The 22,712-nt window shown below is 52.7% G+C and overlaps 1 protein-coding gene across 8 annotated transcripts in view; it reads right to left on the bottom strand.

Moving 5' to 3' along the window:
- The window catches only part of AGAP1 (ArfGAP with GTPase domain, ankyrin repeat and PH domain 1), a 529,451-nt gene that overhangs the window by 365,667 nt on the left and 141,072 nt on the right, over window positions 1-22,712 (bottom strand). For 2 of the 8 annotated variants that reach the window (XM_077869327.1, XM_077869328.1), the window contains exon 1: window positions 18,614-19,597. The exons of the other annotated variants lie outside the window; for them this stretch is intronic. In XM_077869327.1, the coding sequence (XP_077725453.1) occupies window positions 18,614-19,571 (958 nt within the window). In that variant the 5' untranslated portion in view covers window positions 19,572-19,597. Of the gene's footprint in view, window positions 1-18,613; window positions 19,598-22,712 lie in introns of those variants that run through there. 8 annotated transcript variants of the gene reach the window in all.

Here is a 22,712-nt window from a genome sequence, read left to right as displayed (position 1 = left end):
ACCCAATGGGAAATGCTGCAGAACATACACAGAGCTCCCACCACGAAGGTTCTCAGCCCACAGAGCCAGACCCAGGGAGGCGCTGAGTCTGACACAGGGAACACAGGTAACAGCACTTCCCCCGTTCACGGCACCCGGCCAGTTTCCTGACGTAGCCGCCCACAGCACGTACTACTGCTCACTCACTGACTCACTCATTCACCCAGGCTTCCTGCAGCCAGGCCCCATGCCATGAATTACGGAGACACTCATGACCAACTCCAACCTGATGCTACCCTCGGGAAGCATCAGTCTAGAGTAGATGACCAACAAGCCCACAAAGAGAAGTGTGAAGACAGACCATGAGCATGCTAGGCAGGAGCACAAGAGCTCTTGTCTGGGGGGAAGCTGGCCCGGGGAGGGCCAGCAGAAAGGCTTCTCCGAAGCGCTGGGCATCTACACGCTGGCACACAGAGGAAGAGGGGCAGGCCCCACTCAGGAGGGGGACGGAAGGGAACGGGATGAAGCATGCCTTGACATCACGTTGTTGGAGAGGTCAGATATTATCGTGTTGGCAGTGGAAGTCAGCTGGTGGCTTTAGGCTGAAAAGGTGACATAAGTCACACGTTTTGCCTGATGTGCAAGACCGGGCTGCAGAGGACAGGTTGGAAGGCCCCTCCCACTCCTGCAGACCCAGTGGTGGAGGTATGGAAGGAGGAAAGCAGACAGGAGAGGAGTAGAGAAAAGCAGCCCTCTCAGCACCACTGGGGCGGGTTGGGGTGGGCACTGAGGGACCAGACGCAACAGGAGGCCAGGTGTCTAGCTGACGGAGCAGAGGGAAGGTGGACAGCAAGCTCAGATCCGGGGAGAGGCTAGAGGCGCAGGGGTGGGGGTGAGGGGAACCTACCCGGAGGCGTCTACACCTACCCATGATGGTCACTGGCCATGCAGGGGCTGTTCCCATGGAGCCTGCCAAGGAGGCCCCCCTCAGTGTTTGGCTTAGGATACAAAGCCCCTGGGGTAGATGCGCATATCTGGTGTCTGAAGTCATTCTGTTTCACTGATTTACAACCTCCAAACAAAGCTTTATGGTTTTGGTAATTTGGTCTACCTTGCAACTAGCTATCATGATGGTGTTCAAGTCTTTGAAGTTTCCTAACATGCTGCAGTTTAGGTGTACTAGGAAATTTACTTTTGCATCCCCGCCTTCCTCCAGCTCCCTGGAGCTCATCAGCCCCTGGCCCCAAGTGTGGTAAGTGCTTCATCCCCACGGGTGGGGGGGCGGGTGAGGGGGCACCTGGAAGCCACACAGACAGGGGAAGGAAGGGGCAGTGCAGCACCTGCCAACAACTAACCATGCTTATCTGACCAGCTTAGACCAAGCGTTGCTCTGTGGTGGGGGGAGGGAGGTGGAAGGTGAATCAGAGCCAGCCACAGACTCCTGGATGCCTCAACTTGAGGCTGGAAGCGTATCAGTTTACTTTTGTTTGCTACAATGGAAATGGGTGGAAATTCCTGCCTAGGAGAGTCAAAGCCCCACCTGTCCCCTCCCTGGATGAGCAGCAGCAGAGCCATCTGCCGAGGTGCCAGCCTTTCCCAGGGCAGCAGTGGACCCTACAGCCTGGACCCTCAGGAAGAGGAACGCTCGCGGGGCTCTGCCTGGCCTGGGGAATGGGATCTGGGGGGAAGGAGAGGATCTCCTAGTAGACAACCCCCAACGCAGGGCTCCAGCCCTCGGATCTGAGCCCTCTGAGATCCCCAGCTCACAGCCTCAGCAGAGGAAAACCAGCATCAAGTGATTTCCAAGAAGGCTTCTGGCATATTTAAAATAGCAGCCACGACTCCATGCTGAACCCTCAGGCTCAGACTCAGTGTTTACATGGCTGAATTTAGAACTCTCAAAATAAAATCATTGGTCTGGACTTCTCAAAACCAATATTACTACTGGACCGAAGGCACGGGCTCCAGCAGGGGCTAAGAATACAACATACTTTGCTTCTTGCTTATCGATTTTATTTTACACTAAACCTGTGCCTCAATGTCTCAAATGTGCAATATCAAATCTAATCGGGGCTCTGCCTCTGGAACCAAACATGAGCCTGCAGGCCAAGAGGGAGGCAGGTGTGGGTGTATGGGACAGGCCCCCCCTCCTGCACCTGCCTGCAGCCTCAGGAGCCCACCTGGTCCAGGCCTTTCAACAGGTACTGCTTCTACCTTCAAAAAGACAGGGATTATGGTTGGGAAGCCGGAGGGCCAAGGTCCTTCTAGCTCTGACCTTCCAGGTTGTTTTGGAAATGCATACTCGGGTGCCTGGGTGGCTCAGTCAGTTAAGCACCTGCCTTCAACTCAGGTCATGATCCTGGAGTTCCAGGATCGAGTCCCATATCAGGTTCCCTGCTCAGCAGGAGTCTGCTTCTCCCTCTACCCTCACCCTATTTGTGCTCACTCTCTCTCTCTCTCACTCTCTCTGGGTCTTTCAAATAAATAAATAAAAATTTTAAAAAAATGCCTATCAAGTCCTCTGAGCATGAGAAGTGAGGCCACTGCATTGGCCCCAGGTGTGGGTCAGGTAGCCCAGATGCCTCCTCACCCAAGGACGGGATAAGAGAAGCACCTTTGGGCTCATTGATGACAGGAGACGGGACTCGTGTCAGCAATGCCTGAAAGCCAGTGAGGAGGGAGGATGAGGAGTCTGTAGTCACCCCTGCATTTACAATCACATCACACTCATCAAACACATGCAAGTCTTAGATCTATCCACCATCACATAAAATCAGTCCAAGGAAAACAAGAAGAAGCATTTAAAAAAAAAACACCATATACCAGATAAAATACCTAAAAATAAAGCCACCAAGGAGATGAAAATATCTGTAGTCTGAAATCTGTGAGACAGTGATGAAAGAAACTGAAGACAAAACAAATAAATGGAAATATATTCCATGCTCATGGATTGGAAGGATCAATACTGTTAAAATGTCCATACTACCAAAGCAATCTATAGATTTAACGCAATCCTATCAATACCAATAGTATTTTTTTTTTTAATTTCATTTATTTGAGAGAGCGTGCACCTAAGCCAAGTAGGCTGGGAGCAGCCGAGGGGGAGGGAGCAGCAGACTCCCTGCTGAGCAAGGAGTCTGATGCGGAGCTCAATCCCAGGACCCTGGGATCATGACCTGAGACAAAGGCAAACACTTAACCAAGTGATCCACCCAAGGTGCCCCGAAATACCAACAGTCTTTTCCACAGAAACAGAACAGTAACACTAAATTTGTATAGAACTGCAAAACATCCCAAATAGCCAAAAGCAAACCTGAGAAAGAAGAACACAGCTAGGCGTTCACAATCCTCAAGTTCAGGATACACTACAAGGCTTGAGTAATGAAACAGTATGGAACCGGCACAAAAGCAGACATATAGATCAACAGAACAGAGAATCAGAAATAAACCCAAGCTTATATGGTCAATGAATATATGACACAAAGACCTGATTATACGATGGAGAAAAGACAGTCTCCTCAATAAATGGTGCTGGGAAAACTGGACAGCTACGTGCAAAAGAATGAAACCAGACCACTATCCTACACCACACACAAAAATAAATTCAAAATGGATTAAAGACCTAAATGTGAGACCTGAAACCATAAGAATCCTAAACAAAAACACAGGCAGTAATCTCTTGCCCATTGACCTCAGCAAGGTATTTACGGAGAGGTCCTCTCAGGCAAAGGAAACAAAAGCAAAAATACACTACTGGGACAACACCAACATAAAAAGCTTTGCACCATGAAGGAAACCATCAACAAAACAAAAAGGCAGCCTACTGAATGGGAGAAGGATTTGCAAATGACATATCCAATAAGGGGTCAGTATCCAGAATACATGAACACCTTAGACAACTCAATACCAGAAAAACACATAATATGATTAAAAATGGGGAGAAGGGGCAGCCCCGTTGGTGCAGCAGTTTAGCGCCGCCTGCAGCCCAGGGCGTGATCCTGGAGACCCGGGATCGAGTCCCAAGTCGGGCTCCCTATGTGGAGCCTGCTTCTCCCTCTGACTGTGTCTCTGCCTCTGTGTGTGTGTGTGTGTGTGTCTCTATGAATAAATAAATTAAAAAATATATATTTAAAAAAATGGGGAGAGGATCTCAATAAGTATTTCTTCAGAGGAGACATACAGATGACCAATGGACACATGAAAAGATGCTCGACATCACTCATCATCAGGGAAACACGAACCAAAACCACAATGAGCTCACATCTGTCAGAGTGGCTAAAATCAAAAACACAAGAAATAAGTGTTGGCGAGGATATGGAGAAAAAGCAACCTTCATGCACCATTGATGGGAACGCACACTGGTGCAGCCACTGCGGAAGCAATATGGAGGTTCTCAAAAGATTAAAACTAGAAATACCATATGATCCAGTAATTCCACTACGGGGGCATCTCCCCAAAGAAAATGAAAACACCAATTCAAGACAGATGCACCTCTATGTCTACTGCAGCATCATTTACAATAGCCAAGGCAGGGATGCAATGGGAGTCCACAGGTATGTGAAAGGATAAAGATGTACACACATACGTGCATATGTACACATACACGTGAATATTACTCAACCATAAAAAAGAATGAGGTATTGCCATCAGCCACAATATGGATGTGAATGGACACAGAAGGTATTATGTTAAGTAAGTCAAGAAAGACAAAGACCATATGACTTCAGTTATACGTGGAATCTAAAAAACAAAACAGGGATCCCTGGGTGGCGCAGCGGTTTGGCGCCTGCCTTTGGCCCAGGGCGCGATCCTGGAGACCCGGGATCGAATCCCACGTCAGGCTTCTGGCATGGAGCCTGCTTCTCCCTCTGCCTGTGTCTCTGCCTCTCTCTCTCTCTCTCTCTCTCTCTCTATCATAAATAAATAAAAAATTAAATAAATAAAATAAAATAACATAAAATAAAATAAAATAGAAAACAGAGGTGCCTGAGTAGTTCAGCTGCTTAAGTCAGTTGGTTAAGCGTTCGACTTTTGATGTGGGCTCAGGTCCTGATCTCGGGGTTGTGAGATCAAGCCCCGTGTCTCAGCATGGAGCTTGCTCGTGAATGTCTCTCTGTGCCTCTCCCCTCCCATGCGTGCGTGTGCGTGCTCTCAAATAAATAAAATCTTTATAAAACAAAACAGGGATCCCTGGGTGGCTCAGTGGTTTAGTGCTGCCTTCAGCCCAGGGCATGATCCTGGAGTCCCGGGATCGAGTCCCACATCAGCCTCCCTGCATGGGGACTGCTTCTCCCTCTGCCTGTGTCTCTGCCTCTCTCTCCCTCTCTCTGTGTATCTCATGAATGAATAAATAAAATCTTAAAAAAAAAAAAAAACACAAAACAAAAACAGATTCATAAATATAGAGAACCAGTCATTGCCAAAGGGGAGGTAGTGGGATGGACAATGTGAAGGGGGTTAAGAGGTACAAACTTCCAGATATAAAATAAGTAAGTCACAGCAATGACAAGCTCAGCATGATGAATACAGTCACTAATACTGTGATGACGTCATCTGGCGACGCGGTAACCACACTCGTCGTGGCGAGGAGTAGCATACAGACTCATCCAATCACCACACTGTACACCTGAAACTAATCCAACACTATGTCAAGCCTACTTCAATAAAAATTTTTAAAAACCAAAACACTGTAAATACCACTAAAGGCCCTGAAGTGCTCGGTAACAGGCCAGAAAGCAAAGAATCCAGCCTGACGTCTCAGCTCTGAAGACTCCCAGGCAGGGTCCTGCTGGGGCAGCAGCGGCCCAGCCTGCTACCCTCGGGGCCACGGGCACGACCGGGCACCACAGGTGCACAGCCATGCGGGGCCATCTACCGACGTCCCATCCTCGCTCCAGGGCTGCTCCGAAGCAGCCCCACAAATGCCAGGGCCCTGGAAATGCTACCGATCTTTCACCAAGTTTGAGGTGGGGGAAGACCCCTACCTGCCAACGTGGGGGCCATAAGAAATTACGTGTCTGAAAGGACAATGGAAGGGGAGGAGGGCAGCCGCCAAAGTGACCTGAGACCTCCAGACGCCGCACGGGACAAAGCCACCGCCACCACCATGCCGTGCTCCTGCTGTGGCTTCAAACATATCATCGTTTTCCTGCACAAGCCTCTCTGCCTCCTCTCCCCGAGGCCCAAACCGTGAGGTCCTGGGGCGCATGGACACACACAGCCTGCTGGTCTCTGCAGAATAACGAGGGCAGCGATACGGTGTCAGAGACCCAGAGGGCCCTCGGAGGGCGGCAAGTTCCCAAGGTGCCAGCCCATGGGGTGTGCATTAAGGACATGCTGCCCGGCGCCCAGGGCCACCAGGTGCGACAGGGCACAAAGAGGGGTGCATCCAGGATAGGCAGCGGGGGGGGGGGGGGGGGGGGGGGAGGGGTCATCTGCCAAAGGCCACACGGTGGGTTTCTGTTTGTCTCTCTTTAGAGAAGCATCCTACTGACCTATGGGATGATAATCCACCTCCACCTCCCAGGGTTGTTGCTGGAATCAGCGATGCACCTTGTGCTTCCAAGTGCGCCAGCCTGGAAACACTCCAGGGTGTGGCTGCTGCTGCCGCGCTGCCACTGCCTTATGGGACACAGCAGCGACACGGGTCTAAAAATAGCATGACCGGTTCCATTCCTCAAGTGGCAGTCGGGTGGCAGGAGCACACACTGCAGGGCAGAGCGTAGGACGAGGCCCGGTCTGGCCGTGTGCAGGCTCTGCTCCCCTGAGCTGTCACCTGAGCAACCCGAAGGTCATTCCCTGCACTGCTAGGCACTCCGGAGGGCCATGTCCCCAGAATAAAGGGCGGCTTTCCTTCCAGTGGTGGCAACTCCCTGGGCTAGTCACAGGTGCACGAGCCATCACACGCACAGTCACAACACACAACAGAAGGGAAAGCTTCCAGTCCCCACCACCACCTGACTCTGGAAATGCGCCACCGCAGAGCCCAGCAGGCCCGGGGTCTGACCAGGTGGGATGGGAGAGTCCTGATGGTGGCCTGAGTGTGCAGGACACACTAAAGACCCGGGGAGGGGGGGCGGTCCTAGAAATGTGTCTGAAGCAGAGGGGCGGGCAACACAAAAGGCGACTGAGCCCCCCGCCGACTCCCGGGGCTGGCAGGTGCTTCACGCCCAGGACCTCAGACCCCAGCAGGCACGGGCAGAAACCCACCCCTAAGACGCAGGCCCCTCGACCGGCAACAGAGCGGCAGGGTCCAAGGTGAATGACCTCTCATGGATTTACGCGGCATCGTCCACACAGATCACGCTGTCACCCCAAAGGAACACGCACTACAAATGAGGGTCAGGCTTCCGAGCCCGGCACGGGGGCGCAGATCTGGAGCGTGGACGGGGTCCGCTGCCACGTGCCACCCAGAACGCTACACCAAAACCGCCGCCTGATGGAAATGCAGAATTTAATCTCCTGCCCCGGGATCTACATCTACCTTAAGACTTTAAGGAAAAGGAAATGCCACAAAAATCTCCTGCAGTGTAGAAAATTAACTGCCTTGGGAACGTGGATTTGTCGGAGAGCAAATGGCCAGGTCCTTCTGCTGAGAATGATAATCATGCTCACTGCAGAGCGAGAGCGAGGGCTCCTCCAGTCTCTGGACACGGGAAGCAGAGGCCAGGGGACGCTGTCGGGTCAGCAGTGCCCACCTGGCCTTTGACCTGCACGACAAGGGGACAGGAGCCAAGTCACCAGGCCTTTGGGATCCATCGGGAACTTGGTCATTCAAAACGCCTTCCTGTGAAGCAGAACTTGCAAGTGCTTGTGACCAAACCCCCGTGAGTACTGTAAACATGCAAGTGCCCTTCCCAAGGGGACAGCACGGCGGACTTGAAGCCTCGGAGCATCACGATACCGCACTGTGAACACGCGCAAACCAAGTCAGACCCCCTGCAGGCTTGACTCACGTCTGTGCGTGCAGAGAACAGGACACTCCCGAGTCCTCGCATTCTGGACCTGCTCCCCCCGTACTGACCGACTCTCAGAACTCAGTAACCCAGCTGTGCCACAGGCGCACCACTTCCTAAGCACTGGTCACGGCTGGCGACGGATACAAAATTAGGTTAACTGCATCAGGCTTTTAGGTTCTACTGCATTTGACGTTCAGTTGTTTTATTTATTTTTTTTTCAAGATTGATTTATTTAGTTTGAGGGGGGTGTGCTGGGAAGGGGCAGAGTGAGAGGGAGAATCACGAGCAGACTCCACACTGAGCACAGAGCCCGATGCGGGGCTCGATCTCACGACCCCAAGAGTCCTGTACTCAACTGACTTAGCCACCCAGGGGCCCCTGGATGTTTACTCTTGAGATCTTTTTAGTTTAAGAACAGGTAGGCGAAGCCTTCAAACTTGAATGGGTCCGGAAAGAGACAAACGCCTTCCTACGTGGCTGTGTGTCTGGCTGCGTCAGGAGAAGGGGGCAGACAAGGTGGCTAATTGCACTGGGAAAAGCGAGCTCAAGACCACAGCACTGGACGGGAAACAGCGTTCCTCCAGAGCGTGTGCTCCCCTCCTGCGGGGAGACTCGTGCAAGAGTCGGGGTGAGTGTAGGAGGAGCAGCAGGCTGAGCAGCTGGGAGAAAAAGAAGGGCATGTGGCCACCGAGTCCTGAACCGCAGCCGTGGGTGCTGGTCACCCCACCCGGTGCCACGGCCCCGAGTCAGCCCGGTGTACAGACGGGCAGTGCGCTCAGGGTGATGCAGTGAGTGACGGAGTAGGACTCTGGGCACAGCCTCTGGGGGGCCTGCAGCCTCTCTTCCCACTAGCCCGTGCCTTTCCTGACGAGGCCTGAAGGTGACACCCTGCATGAGAACTGTCAGAACAACACTCCCGATAAGAGGACGACAAGCGCCACGGGCTACCTACCAGAAGGCACACTTTGAGCATCAGAACCCGTCAAAACGTATGTCAGCTGCTGCCATGCAGAGACAAAGCCTCGGGGAGGCCAGACCTCTGCCCTCACCTGGGTCCCCTTTACACAGCCCATGGGGGCATCCATCACACAGCGCTGCCCAAGACTGGTCCAAATGAACAGACCCAAAGGCACTGCCTAATCCCGCAGCTTCCAGAGGGGCTCCTGGACCCTGATTCATGGGCATTCACGCTCCGCACACGGGCATTCAGGCTCAGGCCCCACTCCATCCCACCACCACTGGGCTCAGGCTCGACGCTTCTGCCACAGCCAGACCAAAGCCCTAACTTCTGCTCAAAGCTGCCCAGTTTTTTTTTTTTTTAATTTTTATTTATTTATGATAGTCACAGAGAGAGAGAGAGAGAGAGAGGCAGAGACACAGGCAGAGGGAGAAGCAGGCTCCATGCACCGGGAGCCCGACGTGGGACTCGATCCAGGGTCTCCAGGATCGCGCCCTGGGCCCAAGGCAGGCGCCAAACCGCTGCGCCACCCAGGGATCCCTGCCCAGTTTTTAATCTTTGAGCCCCTGTCCACGGACAAAGCAGATTTTCTCCACCTTACGCAGGTACCTCAGCACCTCTCCTCAGTCGTATGGGTGAGGGTCCCTACAAGGAAGCCCAGCCCTGGAGCCAGCTCCCCGCACTCTCACCTCTTACATTTAAACCCAAAAGGCCTCTCACACTAGGATTTCTCGCAGGTACTAGTGATGAGCATGTTTTATGTTCTAGCAAACGGTCAAGCTCGGTGCTTTTATCAAGGCAGTAGTGCTGTTCGGAGGGTCCCTGACGCACAAGGCCGCAAAACCAAACGCATTCAGTCGAGCCCGTGCTGGTAGCGACATGCGGTCCAATCCTACTCGGGTCCCAGGCCGGCAGCGGCTCCCAGGGAGCCACGGATCACAGGGTCAACAGCCAATACACTCGCAACCGTCCTGCGTCCACGAAGACACTGTGTCTGTCACTCCCAGTATTCAGCACGCTGCACGGGACAGTCAGCACTTCATCATCACACAGGCTTTGCGTCGGACGATCCTGCTGAACTGCAGGCCAAGGGAAGTGTCCTGAGCGCACTGACGGCGCTGGGTTAGCCTATCAGATGCATTTTCGACTGAGGACGTTCTCAACTTACAACGGGCTTATCGGCACCTTGCCCCTTGCCCCACCGTTAAGCCCAGGAAGATCTGTACGTAAAAAAGCGAGTCAGAACGTCAGCTTGAGAGCAACACAGGTCCAATGACACCATCTGTGTCATTACAGTTGGGAAAACCTAAATATTGCGAGATACTGTGGAATGCTCCAAGTGATCTTTATTACAAAATACTTCACCGAATAAACTTGACGAACATGTCATACCAGGGCCATATCACCACCAAGAGCACGATCAGTCACTAGAACGGGAAGGGGGCGTCTTCCTTCAGGGACACGGGGCCCTCTGCTCTTCACGCAGGTCTGTCGGGCTGCCAGCCCTCCGGGGGGAACCAGGAACAGGGACAAGGAAAGGCTTTCTGAAATAAACATGTCCTTGGCTTGGATCAGGAATGACAGGAATCCATATGCGGCGGCGAACAGTGAAATCTTCTAGTGACATGAATAAAGAAGGGGGGGGGGGGGGAAACGACACCATAGAAAAAAAGAGGACTGCTCTCCTGGCTTCTGATTTGAAGGCGCTGTGGCAGTCACTGAAAAAGCAGCAGCTAAAACTGCAGATTGTGAGAAACACAGGGTGACGTACTGAAGACAAAATACGAAGTGGATTTACACTGGCCGTAGCCTGGGGAGGGCACTTGTCCCACCCGGGGAAAGGCACATCTCACAGCGCATCTGTAAATCCAAGCACATCCACATATTCGGTACTTTCTATCCCTGGGTCTTTTGCAAAACCTCTCAGAGGCAGTAATTGTAAAGCAAAGCCGATGCCTGGAGCCACACGGCTTAGCACGTGTTCTCACGCCCAGCTCTGGCCTCGGCGAGAGTTAGCCAGGTGGGGGGTAAACGCCTTCCCTCAGCGCAGGAGGCCGATGGGGCTCAGGGCAGTTACGTGACACATGGGGGCACGGTGCTAGCCTGCGTGTCGCAGCCAAAGCCAGACTAAACCTACCCCACCGACTCTGCTTCTCCACACAGCAACCGACAATCTCCCAGGCTGCGTAGAACATTCCTTCTCGCCACCTCTGTGGGATCACTCACATGCCCCTGAGTGGGGGCACCCAGAGAAAGTGAGCAAGGAGGACATGCTCTGAGGCCACGCTCAGACATCTGCCACCACCCTGGTACAAACAGCATCAGGAGCTCCAGGGGCTCAATGGCCCAACAGGAACCCAGTAAGTTCTAGCTGGGGGACAGGGGGGCAAGGGGACAGGGAGGGAGACTCTTTCTGGGCAGCAGAGCTCTTATCACCTCTCAGATCAGCCAGGAGAAGAGAGCAGGAGCCCCAGTGGGGGCGGGTTTGCAGACAAGCAAGAGGACGAAGAAATTCCTTGGAGCTTGGGAGAAAGTCACTTCCTACGAGAACACCAGGTACAAAAGCATCAAAATCCTAGATCCTGAAGGGACTCTTGACCTTAAAACTGGGATGAGGCTTTCTAAGCCCCCAGACAACAAACCCAGCACCCCTTCCGCATACCCCTGCCGGCCGGCCTAGGCTCGGACACCTCCAGGGACAGGAACTTTTCACGAGAAGGTGGCCTTTTCCACAGTGTGAGGGCTTAGGAAGTGCCTGTCTACTTCTGAGGCAAAAATCCCTTTCCCTGGGAGTTTCCCTCGTCAGTGCTGACTACTGGGTCCTTCTCATGTCTGCTTCTCAAATACTGGCAGACAAGTCTCCATGCTCCCACGCTTCCCTTTCAAATTAGAAATCTCCAGTGTCTTCAATGAACTCAGCTTCCAGAATCTTCCATGAACCAGATCAAGAAACCAGATTCGGTCCCTACTCTTGAATACAGGAAGGATCAGAGTCTCAGACGGTGGGGATTCTAGTTTGGGAACTAAAGGCATCAGAAGAAGGAGGCTCCAAGTATCTGGGAGCTACGGATGAGCTTGCTGCATGGCATGGAAGGAGACAGAAGCAGCCTCGCTCCCACACCAGCAACTGTGCCTGCTTCTAAGGCAGCGGGACGTGAGCTGTTGGAAAGCAAATCACAGGTAAGCATCCCTAAGTCCAGAATCCTGTTTCACATACTTCACAGACCGACTGGTGTTTGGCTGCTTTAAAGCCCCTGCTAAGGGCACCCAGGTGGCTCAGTGGGTTAAGCATCTGCCTTTCGCTCAGGTCGTGTTCCCGGGGTCCTGGGAAGATGGAGCCTCACGTGTCAGGCTCCTTGCTCTGCGGGGAGCTGATGCTCTTTCTCTCTCTGCAGCTCCCCCTGCTTGTGTGCTCTGTCAAATAAATAGAAACTTAAAAAACAAAGCCCTTGCTAAATGAACAGGAAGCTACAAACTGGATAAATCCCGGCTATTGCCCCATCAGCTGAAGAAGTGGCATCTAAGTGAGTCTGATCTGGGAGAGGAACTGGAGAGAATGGGAGCCGCACCAGAAAGGCTGGGGGCATCGTGCAGGGACTCCACATTCTGGAGTTGGTCAGCAGGGACAGCCACAGAGGGGACACAAGACTCCCTTTGACGACCATCTCAAACAAGTGAGCGTCTGCTCCAATGACCATGTCCCACTGGCACTCAAAGACAATCCACCGAACCAAGGGAGCAGTCCCGCGTGCTCACCCAAACGAGCGGCACACCGTGGCCTGCAAAGTCTTGCACCTTCTATCACAGCAGAAACAGATTCAGGACTTGGTACGACCCCCAGCAGAGGACTGTGCAGGAAAGGGACCTTCACTTTCCCTTCACTCCTGCCGACTGAAATGCACCTTTTATAACGATCTGCGTTTGTTAGACAACGAGAGGCCAAAGGATCCCTTTCACAAGCCTCTCACTAAGGCGCCCGGTGCAGAATGAGTGAGCAGAGCGGTCTACTTTCCAACCCAGAAAATCTGATTTTCTCCATAAGCTCTGAGTCTTTAGATCCATCAGTGATGTTAGAATCGAAAACCAACTACAAATAATGGAAATAACGAGAGATTATGGACGGGGACCAACATATGTTTAATTATAGAGGCATGTATGTTAATCCTTACTTAACAGGAGTGAAGAGGACTGATGTGAATGCCTCTGTCAACTGAAAAACCTAACCAGACACAGAATTTCCAGGGCCGTCACCTACAAACATCGACACCCACAGCCGACTCGGATTTGAGCTGAACAAAGCCCAGAGCAGAACTATGGCGGGCAGATGGTACTTCTCTCAAAATGATCCAAAGACAATAATCTCCCTTCTTTTTGCTAATCTGTTGACCTTAATACCAATTCTGTTCATCACCTGGGGACAGAACTACAGCTGTACATACTTTCTCTCTCAGTCACTGTCCTTTATAAAGAAAACCTTTATTTACTCTTATTTTACTGTGACATCATTTTAAATTAATGACTGTTTCAAATCATGAAAGAGAAAAAAAAAACAGCCTAAAGGAGATTTCCTACCATAAACAATAACTTATGCCAAAAACAAAACAAAACTCATGTGGAAGCTGTAATGTCCTTTCCTATGCTTGATGTTGGTTATCATATAGATTTTTTTTTAATATTTTATTTATTTATTCATGAGAGACACAGAGAGAGAGAGAGAGAGAGGCAGAGACACAGGCAGAGGGAGAAGCAGGCTCCATGCAGAGAGCCCAATGTGGGACTCGATCCCGAATCTCCAGGATCACGCCCTGGGCTGAAGGCGGCGCTAAACCGCTGAGCCACCCAGGGATCCCCGCTAATCATATAGATTTAAGGAACAGGAATGACTTCTTAGATGTTAATTACAGAAACTCCAACCAACCTGCTGGTGGAGAATCTTCTCTTTTAAACTCCTAGTAATCCTACAAGACCCAAAGCATTTTATCCCTCTGTGAGGTCTTCATTAACTCCTTCTCCTGCTCAAGAGCAGTTGCTTCCCTTGTTGTGTCCCCTAGTCCTCTCAGTAATCTCACTCACAAACATTTATTGGCTCTTATTAGTCCAAGAGCCATGGCGCCTGGGTGGCTCAGTCAGTTAAGCATCTGTCTTCGGCTCAGGTCATGATCTCAGGGTCCTGGGATCGAGTCCCACATCAGGCTCCCTGCTCAGTGGGGCGTCTCCCTCTTTCTCTCTCTGTCTCTCCTCACTGCTTCATGTGCACGCACATTCTCGTTCTCAAGTAAAATTAAAAATCTTAAAAATAATAATAATAATAATAAATCCAGGAGCCAACAAGCACAGTACTCTTAACTCCGTGGTAAAAAGAGAAATAACATGGGTAATGCCCAGGAGGGATCCACTATTAGAACTGGCAAGTATGTAAATGAGGTTATTACTACATACTGGGATTACCAGCGCTCTAACGGAGGTATGTTGTGCAGAGAAATACAGTAATACCTTCCCCTAAGTATCCCATGAAAATTGTGATTTATTAGAACTTCTCCATCCCCCAAAAGACTATCGGGACTCCAGTAGACAGGACTTATGCTTTAATTAGCTCTAGCTCCTTCCTCCTGTTCATAACATACCACAGAAACCCAATAAATATCTGTTAATACAACAGAAAACCAAGACAACTAAAAAGGGGGGTGGGGGGGTTAAGTATTACCGGTGGTTAACAGTTGAGTCTTCTACTTCCAAACAAAACACATTTATTAATTATATAACCAACCAGATTTTGTTGCAAGACGCCAATTGATTTGGTAAGAAATTTTAAGACCTCTCTTGCAGATGTACTTTCAAACATTTCTTTGGTGTCAAGATATTCCGGGCCCAGGCTGACCTAAAGAAAGGTGCTAACAGGTGGGTATGCTGAAACATGGACTCCACATTGAGGAAATTAATGCAGCAAGACACCGTCCAAACCTCCAGGGCCTGCCTAGAGCGTCCCTGGCTGACCTTTGTCGAGGCAGCTCTGCCTGGATCCCAAGTGGGCTGCTCTGTTCTCCAGGAAAGCAATCTGACCTTATACAAAAACAATGAAGATTTTCCTAAATTACCATCTAGAGTCATTTATAAAAAAGCATGTGATTTCCCAAATACAGAGTACATAATTAGTTTAAAGTGTTTCAAACGAGAAACTCTGAATTATACTGTATCTTTAAAATCACGTATGTCCTTTTCAGCAACAAATCAAGTTAAAAAATAAAAATGTACCAAGTTATTTCAGTAATTTCTATTTCATTTAATTACCGCTTCCTCTCTTTCTCCTCTGAAGGTTCCCCCCCCCAAACTGTAAAACAGTCTTATCAAGCTGCACAAGTTGAGCGACAGAAATGAAGGAAATCAGAAATTAAAGAACAAAGCCACTCGTAAAAAACGTGCTGTCAAAAATCAGCTATAAATTACTAATTTAAAAAGCTAACCTCAGTCAGGGTTATCAATGAATCACTTTATTGCTGCAATCAATCCTGGAGGACAGCAACAGAATATCCCGAAGACACTTGCAGCCCTACATGAGCACTGCCTGCAGCTGGTTCCAGGGAGTACCGGCAGGCAGGGGGAATGCAGACAGCATGTGCCAGGAGTAACACCCTACAATGTAATCAATCACTTATTAGATCTTTTTTTTTTTTTTTTGCATTAAGTTATACTTGTGTCAACAGACTCTGCCCTGCTACATGGGTATCACGTAATAGGAAACTGCCCTTGATCCGACACAGAGGGCTCGGAAACATTCTGGGGCCTCCAATGGTTAGAAGGGGGGGAATCGGCCATGAGTCTCTGGGAAGCAGGTGTGTAACAGTCAAAGGAAGCAGAAAAGCCTCAATAGGGATTAAAAGGTACAAGAGAACCATCCTACAAAAGCAGGTGCTCCAATCTTTTCATCTTAATGCCTTAAGAATACAGGAAAAACCATATATGCACGTGATGTGTAAGCCTGTGTGTTTTAAAAGACTGTCGTCCTTCCCCACTACTAGTGTAGGTACCTTGTCTAAGATGAACCACGCAATTCTAAGAAGCCAAGTAAACTATCTGATGTAATAGTTACTTGTTTTTGGAAGTTATCTTCCCATAGCCAATTCACAATTTAATAGCTGAAGGAGCCGAAGGAAAGGAAAACCTGCCTCAATGACAAGCGTCCTCTCATTTCCTTTATACTTGAAGGAACTTCAAATTTTAATACATTGGGGCCCAAGACTTAAAGAAAGCTAGAGATGCTATTCATGATGTATATGCTGCGTTCTGGTTTCAGAATAGTTCTGAAATCCACGAAGGGCTGAAGATGGAAGCTTTATCCACAAATGCTTAGAAGACTCTTAACGGCAAAGCATATTTATCACGCTGAATGTGAGCATCTCAGGCTTTGCTGCACATTATTAGTGTCTGACTGCAGAAGGCTGCCCCACTATCCATGCGGTGTTCTGTAACACACAGCATTTTACCTTCCTAAGATCCGAATTTTCTAAGTCTTGCAAGCCTACCTGGCTCCATGGTTTAAGAAAGACTTTGTGGACCTGTGCCCTTGGACACAGGGAAATTGAGCCTGGGTTCCACTGCATTGAAGTGTTACTACTTCATAGCATTTTACCTTAAATTCAAAACCTCACTTAAATAGCACCTAATTCTGAACAATTTATATCAGAGGAAGCAAATACAGAAAAAGGTAAACAGTGTAATAAAGGGGCTGCATGCACCTTTGTAGTAAGAGCCACGGACCTTACCAAACCCCCAAAACACAGACCCTGCTCCAGGCCTTATAGCCAAAGGCAGGTGAGAGATGCGGCTTTTTCTTTGATTACCTAGAACTTCAGAGTAAAGTGAGGTCCTGGAATTCGGACTGTGGGTGCTATAACCCAGTCCATTCACATTCAGTTCTTCCACACAACCCACAACGCTAACTAGTGATATGTCTCAGACCAAAGTAATTCCACCCCGAGAGGGGCTGGCCACAAGAAACAAACAAACCAGGCGTCATTATGATTATTACTATTATCATCTTACACCGCCCTCAAGGGAAAAGTTCCAACACACTCCACACCTATACTTACCAAAAGTATTATCAGTCCATCTGACCAGGGCACAAATATCCAAACCCCAATATTTCTAACTTGCAGCAATAGGCAGCACAATGAAATGTGTTCAATCTAAATCATGTGTGTGCATTTCCCATCACCCGCCACCCCCACCACGGTACTTGTCTGGAACCCAAGCAGCTAATTACTATTTTCACCAAACCCAGGAAAACAAAGACCCAGCCTGCTATTATAGGTAGAACCCGGCCCTGAACTTCAGGAACACAAAGAACAGCAGTAGCAACTTGACACAAACCAACTTTAACAAAATAACTCCTCATTTTTTTAGAATGGTAAGGGCAGGCAGGAAGGGATGGAGTCACAGTCCCTTCCCAAACATTCCAGAAGAGCAGATTAACCCCCAGATGTGCATGGCAAGTTAAACTAATGCAAGCCTTGCAACACGTAACTTTGCGTCACAACCTTACCGGTAAAAAGAAAATTTCAGATTTTAACTCTACTACCCTGTACTAGATGCTTAATTTCAAATATGCTCTAGCACATTCTGAGGTTCATCAGAAGCATGTTACAACATAACATTACGGATCTTCATTTTACCTTAAGAATGCTTTGCAGAGGTGGGCGATTTCTTTGTAACAGCTGTTTGAATACTCACCCTGGGCAGTCAGCTAACCTGTGAAACCCCCCAGGGAGGAATACTCTCTCCCGGTGTGGTCAGTCACCAGCTGAAAATCTCTAATTAAAACCCCATGCTGCAGTGCTTCACCTACCTCCTCTCTCGCAGCAGCAGCAGCAGGGTTTGCTAATCAGCACAGGCATGTTACTAACAGACTTCTCCGCGGTGACTGTAAGGGGACAGTATCTCTCTCCACACCCTCCACCTCCAACAAGAGCAGGGTGTAACAACCCAGCACCTCCACTCAGCCTTAGCCTCTTCCCTGTAGGGTGATGACCCTGCACTCTCACTCGGAAGGCATCTGTATTTTGCAACTTCCGACCTCCAAACACCACCAGATTATCCAACGCTTGCAAGAGAACACGGTCACACCTCCCTTCAAAACCTCTCCTAATGAGGTCCCTGTCGGAGGGCACAGGACAACGGGGAAGTGAAGTTTCGGAATAGGCTTCGGGGTTGTGATTATTTATTTATCCTCCCTGTACGGTAGGTTGCATTGTTTGCACACAGAATCCGGTCCCAGCCTCGCGCTCCTGCTAAGACACCGGAGGCTGTGTGCGGGGAGAGGCCTGTATCCCTGACCACCGGGGTGCAGCATCTTTAGCAGGAACCCAAGAGAGGAGAGCTGCCAAACCATGGATGGTCGCGCCTACGGGGGGGGGGGGGGGGGTAGGCTTGGGGAGGGAGGGAGAAAGCAACCAGCCGAGAGGAAGGCTGCTGCTCCAGGCCGTGCAGCAGCACCTGTGCAGCCAGCCAGCGGCTGCAGGGCCGAGTCTCCCGCGGCGCACAGGTGCCCCCGGCCGCCAGCGCACAGCGGGGCCGGCGAGCTCTCGGCAACGCGCAGCGCCTGCCGCGGACGCGCCCCGTGGGCAAGGGGGAGCTCCGCAGTCCCGCGTGGCGGCTCCCGGGTCCGCGCGCACCTGCCAGGCCGGCCAGGCCCCCCGCCCCGCCCCCCGGCCGCGCTGCCCACCTCTGCGCGGGGACCCGTCGATGCTCTCGGCGCTGGACGAGTGCGCGTCGGCCGGGGCCCGCCGCAGGCTGCTGAAGTAGCCGCGGGGCCGAGCGGCGCCGCCCCGGGGAGGGGGCCCTGCGCCGGGCGCGCCGTCCCTGCGCGCGAAGATGCCGCTGAAGAAGCGCAGCAGGCGGTGCTCGGAGGCGGCCGCGGCGCGCGCGCGCTCCAGCCGCTGCAGGTCGCTGTTGTCCAGCGTGCGGTTCTTGCTCTGGCTGCGCTCCCAGCGCTCCAGCTCCGACAGCGCCGCGTTCTTGCTGAGCACCTCGCCCACGTCCAGGGTGTTGCGCTTCTCCGCGGCGGGCTGCGCGGGCGCCGCGGGCTCCGGGGGCTCCGGGGCCGTCCCGGGGTCCGCCGCGGCCTCGCCCCCCGGCGCCCAGCCCAGGCTCCCGGCGCTGCTGTGGCGCCTCCCGCGGCCCGGGGCCCGACTCCGCGGCGCCTCGGGGCCGCCCCAGTGCCTGCAGCTGAGGCTCCGGCGCAGGGGCGCGGCCCGGCCCGCGTCCGCGTCCGCGTCCGCGTCGGGGCTGCCGGGCGCCGCCTCGGGGGCCGCGGGGTGCGGGGCGCGCGCGCAGGGCCGGAGCCGCCCGAGCTCCAGCTGCCCGGTGCTGCGGGTGCGGAAGGTGCGGGAGGCCCAGGCGCGCGGCCGGCGGCCCTCGGGGTCCTCAGCGGCCGCCGCCGCCGCCGCCTCCTCGGCCTCGGCCTCGGCCTCCTCCAGCAGCCGCCCGGGGGCGTCCGGGGAGCGCGCGGGCCGGGGCCGGGGCTGGGGCCGGGGCCTGCGAGCGGGGCGCGGGGCGGCCAGCGGGTCCTTCCTGACCATGGTCACGGAGATGCGGTAGACGGTCTTCCGGGGCGCCCCGCGCGGCATCGCGTCGGCGGGCGGGGGCGGGGGCGCGGGCTCGCCGCCGTCCAGCAGGTACATGTCGCCGGCGCCGCGGCCGCCTCCAGCGCGCCGCCCGCCGGGGCCCCGCCGCCTCCAGCGCGCCGCGGGCCGGGCCGGGGGGGGGGGGGAAGGGGCGGGAGGGGAGGGAGGGAGGGAGGGAGGGAGGGAGGGCGCGCCGCGGGGCCCACGCCCCCCGCCGGCCGCGAGGGCGGCGCTCAGGCCGCGAGGTCTGCGCCCGAGGCACCCGCCGGCCGGTGCGCGGCGCGGCCCGAGTGCGGGGGTCCGGGCCCGGGGCGCCGAGCCATGGGCGGGGCGGGCGGTCAGGCGCGGGGGCGGCGGCAGGTGCGGGCGCGGCGCGCGGGGCCCGGGGCGGGCGGCGGCGCCCGCGGCTTCATTGTCTCCGGCGCGGGGCCGGCTCGCGCCTCCGGGCCTCCGCGCCCCGCTCTGCGCCCCGCAGCCCCGCCACTCCCGGGCCGGGACGCGGGCAGCGGCGCCGGCTGCAGCCGAGGGCGGGCGGGCGGCGGTTTAAAATGGAAATGCGCGCCGGGGCGGGGCGGGGGCCGGCGTGGAGCGACCGTGGGCCGCGCGCCCAGCCCGGCGGCCGAGTCCCGGGAGCGCGGCGGCGGCGGCGGCGGCGGCGGCGGGAGCGCGGCCCGCGGACACGCACAAGCGCCGGGCTGGATCGCCGCCGCGCGGACCGGAGCCTCCGGGGGGCCTCCCGGCCCGCGCTCCCCCTGCAGCCCCCGGGCAGTGGCCGGCAAAACCGAATCTGCGGGCCGCCCCTCACCTGTTACCTGGAGGGCCGCAGAGGATGCAACTCAAGCAGGGACTTCCTTAAAAAGCAAGGCTTCTCAGGTACCGGTTACTCACACACTTGTGCTTGGGAGGAACAAGTGCGCGCTCCTCGGGACGGAGAGAGCAAGGAAGGGCCGAGGGTGGGAGCTTCCCGGTGATGCTGCCGCTCCCATCGCTGCCCTCCGAGGACCATGCGGTTTCACTCCTAAAAATATGTTGCAGGACAGCCCGGGGGGCTCAGCGGTTGAGCGCCTGCCTTCAGCCCAGGGCGTGATCCTGGAGTCCTGGGATCGAGTCCTGCATCAGGCTCCCGGTATGGAGCCTGCTTCTCTCTCTCTCTTTCATGAGTAAATAAATTTTTTTAATTATTATTTATTTATGATAGTCACACACACAGAGAGAGAGAGAGGCAGAGACATAGGCAGAGGGAGAAGCAGGCTCCATGCACCAGGAGCCTGATGTGGGATTCGATCCCGGGTCTCCAGAATCGTGCCCTGGGCCAAAGGCAGGCACTAAACCGCTGCGCCACCCAGGGATCCCAATAAAATCTTAATAAAATGTTGTAGGGGTATTTTCCCAATGTGTGGGAAAAGGCGGGGGACAGTTAACAGGTAGAAGAACACTGGCTCAGAGCAGGAAGAAAGAAGACTCGCCTGTCTAAGCCTGTCCACTTCCTGGCCATCTCAGATTTTCCACCTGGAAGGTGGGGATGCAAAAAAAAAAAATCAAACTTAAACTCAGCATTCCCACCAGGACTAAATGAGCTAAGACCTGTGTGACAGGCATGGTGTGCTAAGGGCTAAATATTGAACACTGAGTTTCTCTTCCACCAAATATCCCCACTTGCTATCATTTGGCTCTGTAGATCCTGGTTCTTGGGATGACCTGATGCCACACAGTATTGTCATATAGCTGATCAACCCATTAGTTCTTGATGATTTCCTGAACATAGGGGTTTCTGTTTGCTGGCTTAGAAGTTTCCACAGCAAGAATGTCATACATATTATGACTATGGTGTCCACTCATTAAGCTGGATGCTTACACAGGCTTCTCGAGGCCTGGAAATGCCAAAGACACATGAGAAAAGCTTTTGGGGGGCAAAGTGCTCACAGCAAGGCATCATTCTGGGATTCTATGACTGTTTGCAAGCCCTAGTTTCCTCTTTCACCAAATAGTGAGTTGATGGCACTGAAGGGGATACAAAGATGAATGGCGAGGTCTCTTATGAAGGAGATTATGGCTTAGGATTCCTGGATTTTACCTCAAAGGGAAATTATTCAGATTTAGTGAGATAGATCAGAAAGCTTGCTAGGGTGATCCCATTCCTTTTTATAAATTTATTTTCAAAATTTATTTATTAAATGAGAGACAGAGAGAGGCAGAGACACAGGCAGAGGTAAGGAGCAGGCTCCACATAGGGAGCCCGACATGGGACTAGATCCCAGGTCTCCAGGATCAGGCCCTAGGCCGAAGGCGGCGCTATACTGCTGAGCCACCGGGGCCGCCAGATCCCATTCCTTTTTAAGAAGATTCTTCAGAGCAGAGGATTTTTAGAACAGGGAGAACACTCCATATGACACCATAATGGTGGACATGTGTCACTATACATTTATCCAAACACATAGAATGCACACCAAAAGTGAACCCTAAGGTACACTATAGACTCTAGGTGATAACAACATGCCCTCATCAGTTTAGCGATCGTAACAAACATACCACTCTGGAAGGAATGTAGGTAGTGGAGGAGGCTATGCACGTGTAGGGGCAGGAGGTATGTGGGAACCCTCTGTACCTTCTCCTCAGTACTGCTGTTCACCTAAAATGGCTCCAAAAAATAAAGCCCATTAAAAAAAAAAAATAGGTTATGGGACGCCTGGGTGGCTCAGTGTTTGAGCGTCTACCTTCAACTCAGGGTGTGATCCAGGAGTCCTGGGATCCAGTCCCACATCAGGCTCCCTATATGGAGCCTGCTTCTGTCTCTGCTTGTGTGTGTATCTCTCTCACTCTCTCTCTCATGAATGAATAAATCAATCTTTAAAAAAGATAAAAAAATTTTTAAAAGTTTAAAACATATCTGACCACCCCCAGTGGCTGTACCTAACTGCCACAATCATAGGGTCATTGCAAGCTCTGGCACCCAAAGGTTCAAGAGGAACACCTCTGACATCTCCGCAAGTGCAAAGTTAGAGAACCCTCCCAGGACAGATCAGTCTTACCTTCAGTTTGGATAAAAAGCCCTCTTTGATTAGACCCGGGAATCAGCAACTTCCAGAGTGGGATAATAATCAGCTATTACAATGACATTCCCTGAGCCCAGCAGGTTACATGGATGCGGAGGGCTGAGAGAGGGTGGGTGCCTTCCCCAAGGCTACACAGCTGGCTGCT

The sequence above is a fragment of the Canis aureus genome, chromosome 24 (genome assembly GCF_053574225.1).
Source record: "Canis aureus isolate CA01 chromosome 24, VMU_Caureus_v.1.0, whole genome shotgun sequence".
Classification (NCBI taxonomy): Eukaryota; Metazoa; Chordata; class Mammalia; order Carnivora; family Canidae; genus Canis; species Canis aureus.
The sequence above is the reverse complement of the archived record's forward strand: the minus strand, read 5'-3'. Positions and strand labels throughout refer to the sequence as shown.